Here is a 5762-nt window from a genome sequence, read left to right on the forward strand (position 1 = left end):
AAATGAGGACCTGATGCCAGGGGCTTAAGTGGAGAGCAAATGTTCTGAGAATGATGAGGGCAATGAATGTGCAAATGTGCTTTACACAATTGATGTGTGTATGGACTGTGATAAGAGTTGTATGAACCCCTAATAAAACGATTAAAAAAAAAGAAAGAAAGTACAGGGAGGTGGGGAAAAAGACATAAAAAAAAAGAAAATACATCCTGCATATCAGATATTTACATGACGACTCATAACAGTAGCAAAATGACAGTGATGAAGTAGCAAGGAAAATCACTTTCTGGTTGGGGGTCACCACCCCTTGAGGAACTGTAATAAAGAGCTGTGGCTAAGGAAGGGGGAGAAGCACTGAGTGAGTCTAGCCTCGTCTACCAAGTCCTCGTCTCAGGCGCAACAAAGTACAAGTCGTGGTCTCTCCTTGGAATGCTTGTCAAAATAAAACAGGGTGGGTGTCCAGAAGTGTGGGAGCATCCAGCCCCCCGTCCATCCACACATCCCCATGCCCCTTTCCCTCACACGCACACACGGACGGACTGACAGTCCTGGCTGTCTGCACGCAAGAAGCATCCTGAGCGGAGGCGGCAGAGACGGCACAGCAAAGGAGGGAAACCTGTGGCTGTGTCACCTGTCACTGTGGTTCTCAGGACCCTGGTGTGTGCCTTGGTGACCTGGCCTCGGGGCTGTCCCCGTCAGGAACGCTCCTCAGACGGCCCACAGGCGTGCTTCCGCACGCACACCGTGAACCTCTGCGTCCCAGCTGGGCAGTGCGGCCCTCTGGTGCTGCGCTCAGGTTGGGGGTGAGGGAGGCTATTTTCCAGAGTCCTGGAGTGTCCATCAGTCCAAGGCATCTGATGGCCCAGCCCCCCCGTCCTTCGTAGGACAGGTAGGCAGCCGAGGCCCACGGAGGGACCACATGGAAGGACAAGGGGGGGTCACACCGTTTCGTCAGTGTTTCCCTGACAGGGAGGTGGCACGGAACAGGGGCCGGCGCTGATCATACCGAGAACAGTCTGCCCCCACCACCTGGACCTTCAGCCTGTCAGACCATGATCGTGGAAGATCTCTGGCTGCATCTAGAGAGTGAGGGGTGGCGTCCCTCTCAGCCCACTGAGGGCCCACCGTGTCGGTGGTCATTCAGGGCACTGCTCGGTTTGGTGACAGGGGCAGCGAGTTACTTGCCGCGAGCCCATCCTAGGAAGTAGTGGGCTTCTCTCTAACGGAGCATTGCCTGCTTGTTTCTAGAGCAAATCATGGAGGAAGATCAAAAACATGGTGCACTGGTCTCCCTTCGTCATGTCCTTCAAGAAGAAGTACCCCTGGATCCAGCTCGCAGGGCATGCAGGTAGGTGCTTCCCACTGGGACGACTTGTCGGAGATGGGTGCGGGGAAGCAAACTTGGGCAAGGACAATGTAGCCCCTGGGTGGGAAATCCCCCTACAGCTGTGGTTCTCAACCTTCCTAATGCCGCGACCCTTTAATACTGTTCCTCATGTGGTGGTGACCCCCAACCATAAGGTTATTTTCATTGCTACTTCATAGCTGTAATTTTGCTACTGTTATGAATCGGGCGACCCCTGTGAAAGGGCCATTCAACCCCAGAAGGGGTCGCGACCCACAGGTTGAGAACTGCTACCCTATGCGTTTTTCACGGAGAGGCTTTGTCACCTGGAATGGCGGCCACAGTGTGCCCAGAACCCTGGCCATGGGTGGCTGCCCCTTCCATAGTCGGTATCACCTCCCCTTCTCTCTGTCCCCACCTCTCCTTCTCAGTCTCTTCCCACTTAAGAGGCCATGTGGAATAATCGACTTTTATAGGCTGCCCACCGCTTGTCACTGACCCTCGTACTCAGGGTGGGGACATGGGAACTTCCGCCCGGAGCACGTCCCCAGAGAGGCCTTGGGACTGTGCTGCGAGGGGGTCTGGCTGCCCCCCCCGGGGACCAACAGAGCTGCCCCTGCCTCGTCTGCAGGGAGCTTCAAGGCAGCGGCCAATGGCCGCATCCTGAAGAAACACTGCGAGTCGGAGCAGCGGTGCCTGGACCAGCTGATGACCGATGTGCTGAAGCCCTTCGTGCCCGCCTACCACGGGGATGTGGTGAAGGATGGCGAGCGATACAACCAGATGGATGACCTGCTGGCCGACTTCGACTCACCTTGCGTGATGGACTGCAAGATGGGGGTCAGGTGAGCCCCGGCGTTGGTGCTGTGGCGGAGGCCGGGCGGTGGGGTTCCCGAGAGGCTGAAGCAACCAGAGCAGGTTCTGGGATCTGGTTTGGACTAACTTCAGTCCTGTGAAGGCCGCTTCTCTTTGTGGTGAGCTGGGAGAAGTCCCCCTGAAGGATCGGGTGGGACAGCTGAGGACCAGAGCCAGGAGAGAGAGAGAGCGAGCCAGTGGCAGCTTTCCTTCAGCTCAGCTGCTGCGGAGCGCCCCTGGAGGGGCTTTCTGTTTAGCCCAGCGCCAGGAGAGTGTGAAGACAGAGCAGGGATCGTGGGCCGTGCTAGCGTGCCTAGGAAGACCTAGTGTGCCTGCCTGCCCGATGCGTGCAGTCGTGGAGCGGGCCCGGGAGTGGAGAAGGCCGCTACCCCACATCCAGACACCAGACACACTGGGGGGAAGGGGGGTCTGCTGAGGGAGGGGCTCGGTGCATCCGCACACGGGGCCGGTCTCCAGTAGACTGGCTCTGTTCTTTGGGTGGTGCAAATGGTTTGTGCTCAACCGCTCACCTGTAAGTGGGTGGTTCGAACCTACCGAGCAGCACCGCAGAAGAAAGGCCGGGCAATCCGTGCCCAGAAAGCCCCCGTGGAGCAGCTCCCTTGGTGATGACACAGGGCATCGCTCCCTATGAGTGGCATCTGGCTAGTTGGCAATGGCTTTGGTTTTTTTTTTTTTTAAACATTTATTTATTTAACATTTTATTAGGGGCTCATACAACTGTTATCCCAATCCATACACACATCAATTGTGTAAAGCGCATTTGTACATCGTTTCTCAAAACATTTTCTCTCCATTTAAACCCCCGACATTAGGTCCTCATTTTCCCCTCCCTCCCCGCTCCCCCCTCCCGCATGAGCCCTTGATAGTTTATAAATGGGTATTTTGTCATATCTTGCCCTGTCCGACGTCTCCTTTCACCCACTTTTCGGTTGTCTGTCCCCCAGGGAGGAGGTCACACACAGTTCCATGTAATCGGTTCCCTCTTTCCTACCCATTCTCCCTTTACCCTCCCTGTTTTGCCACTCACACCACTGGTCCTATAGGGCTCATCCATCCTGGATTCCCTGTATTTTCAGTTCCTATCTGTACCAGTGTACCTCCTCTGGTCTAGCCAGTCTTGCAAGATCGAATTCGAGTCATGGTAGTGGGAGCGGGGAGGAAACCTTTAGGAACTAGAGGAAGGTTGTATTTCTCATCATTGTTACATCGCAACCTGACTGGCTCATCTCTTCCCCGAGACCCCTCTGCAAGGGGATCTCCAGTGGCCTACTAATGTGCTTTGGATCTCCACTCTGCACTCCCCCCATCATTCACTATGGTAAGATTTTTTGTTCTGATGATGCCTTACACCTGATCCCTTCGACACCTCGTGGTTGCATAGGCTGGTGTGCTTCTTCCATGTGGGCTTTGTTGCTTCTGAGCTAGATGGCCGCTTGATTACCTTCAAGCCTTTAAGACCCCAGACGTTATACTTTTTGATAGCCGGGCACCATCAGCTTTCTTCACCACATTTGCGGCTTTGGTTTTTTGAGAACGGGGTCCCCTGCGTCCGTTTCTGATGGCCAGGCTTGGGTGCATCAGGACAGGGTGGGTGGGATGAACCCGGAGGGATGCAGTGAGGAGAAAGTGAGTGGGCAGCATTTGGAGTGTAAGAGCTGCGGTGGTGGGTGGGGTGGGGCATGGCCAAGGGCCAAGGGCCCCAGAGCTGCCCTCTGCGGTCTGGAAGCCCCGGACTCACGGGTGTCAGCTCATCCCCTTTCCAACTTCGGCCCTTCAGTCCCAAGAGCCTCATGAGACTCCTCCCGGCATGGAGTCCTGTAGTGCAGGGAAGGCTTGAAGCCCCTCCGGGGGCTCTGCACACATGGTGTCCAGAGCCGTGCTCCCTCGGAGACCCCAGCCGCATGTCCCATCAGAGCAGTCGAGAGACCCCAGAGCTGAATGCAGGTTTTGTTTGGATGATCTAACCAATTTTATAAGACGAGATTGGAAAAGAGTGGAGTGTGTCGATGTGACTGTGTGTGAGAGAGAGAGGGAGAGGGAGAGGGAAGGGCAGACAGGTAGGCAGACTGGCAGACAGACTGGCAGACAGACAGGCTAGAAAAGGTATGGGCCGGGTTTCTTTCTTTGCTTTTTCTGGGGCTTCTGTCAGGACATTAGACCCTGTAGGACCAGCCCAGTGATGGTCTCTTGCCGTTGCCCCCAGGACAGGGTGGGCATGGAGAAGCACCGCCCCTCCCACCAGCAGGGGCCCTCAGTAGTTCCAGGGAGCTGGGGCCGAGCAGAGGAGACAGAACACCCCTCTGGCAACTGCTGGCTGGGGCTCTTAGAGTCTTGTTGCTGTCTTGGGAAGACCAGCCCTGACAGCTCCAGGATGTGTGGTCTCAGGGGGAGGTCCAACCCTTCCTGCCAGCCCAAACACTAGCAGTGCTCAGCCTGCCTGCAGGGGAGGGGCGTTCAGGTTGCAGAACAAACAAATGGAAAATCTTCCCATTGGTGTTCACTCAGACCATGACCAAAAATGTGCGGCCCTGTGTGATTTCCTCAAAGTTAGCAGCCCCCAGGTGGCCTGGGCCACACTCCCAAGCACTGGCCTCCCAGGGCCTGGAGGATGCTTGGTGGGCAGGAGTTTCTTCCACCCAGGGTGGGGGTGGGGCCCCTGGTGCCCTCCCCCTCCCCGCTGGTACACCTGAGGGCTCTCAGGGTTGCCAGAATGTGCAGTGAGGCAGAACCCTGCCAACCCAGATGTGGGTGAGGACCAGAGAAAGGGTTTGCAGGGACAGAGACAAGAATGTGTGGTGGAACGAGCGGGTTTCCTCAATGCAGCCCAGCCCTCCGCCTCCTGACTCCTACACTGGGAGCTGGGAGCAGGCAAGGCCCTTCCTGTGCCTTGGGCACTGAGCTCAGTGCTTTCTCGGTGCTGTCAAATTTTGTCCGGGAGCTAGGCCACGGTCGGGTTGGAGCAGTAGAACATGGGCTGCAGGGATTCATTTGGGGACCTACCACAGCCAGCAATCCAGTTTGGATGTCTGAGTCAGGGCACTCGAGAGAAATTGCACCCGTGAGACCTTTATATAGGAAAGATTCTGTGTTAGACAGGGTTCTCTAGAGAGATAAAACCAAATTGCTGATAATTTAATATATTTATTTATAAAGGTAATTAGATGTATAACAAGAAATGAGCTGTTAAATCATATACCGATAGATATATAATACAAGAAATGAACAATTAAGTTATAAAGCACTACAAATGGCTCAGTGCAACTCACTCCCATGAGAGAGTTGTGAGACACTAGCAGTCCTTCAAGTCTAATCTGCTGCCAGGTCTTCCTCTATATATAGAGAGAGCTAGGCTATCTTAGCACAGCAGCCAATCACAAGGCAGGTCACCAACTGTCAGCCAGGTCACCAACTGCCAGTCCCCAGCTCCAGAGATGCCTTAAAGGGACCTCAACTTACAGCAACACAGTCCACAGGCTAGGGGTCCCACAGGTAGTGTAGCCTGTAAATTGAGGCACAGCACAAGCAAGGCAGCCGCACACTGGTC

The 5762-nt window shown here is 55.1% G+C and overlaps 1 protein-coding gene across 1 annotated transcript in view; it reads left to right on the forward strand.

The window, feature by feature from the left end:
* ITPKB (inositol-trisphosphate 3-kinase B) overlaps nucleotides 1-5762 on the forward strand; it is a 116887-nt gene that overhangs the window by 99240 nt on the left and 11885 nt on the right. Inside the window, exons 3-4 of the mRNA XM_004699969.2 lie at nucleotides 1246-1345; nucleotides 1974-2187. Of these exons, the coding sequence (XP_004700026.1) occupies nucleotides 1246-1345; nucleotides 1974-2187 (314 nt within the window). The remainder of the gene's footprint in view (nucleotides 1-1245; nucleotides 1346-1973; nucleotides 2188-5762) is intronic.

Source organism: Echinops telfairi, unplaced genomic scaffold, assembly GCF_000313985.2.
Source record: "Echinops telfairi isolate 266 unplaced genomic scaffold, ASM31398v2 ScPeMD7_7424;HRSCAF=8462, whole genome shotgun sequence".
Lineage (NCBI taxonomy): Eukaryota > Metazoa > Chordata > Mammalia > Afrosoricida > Tenrecidae > Echinops > Echinops telfairi.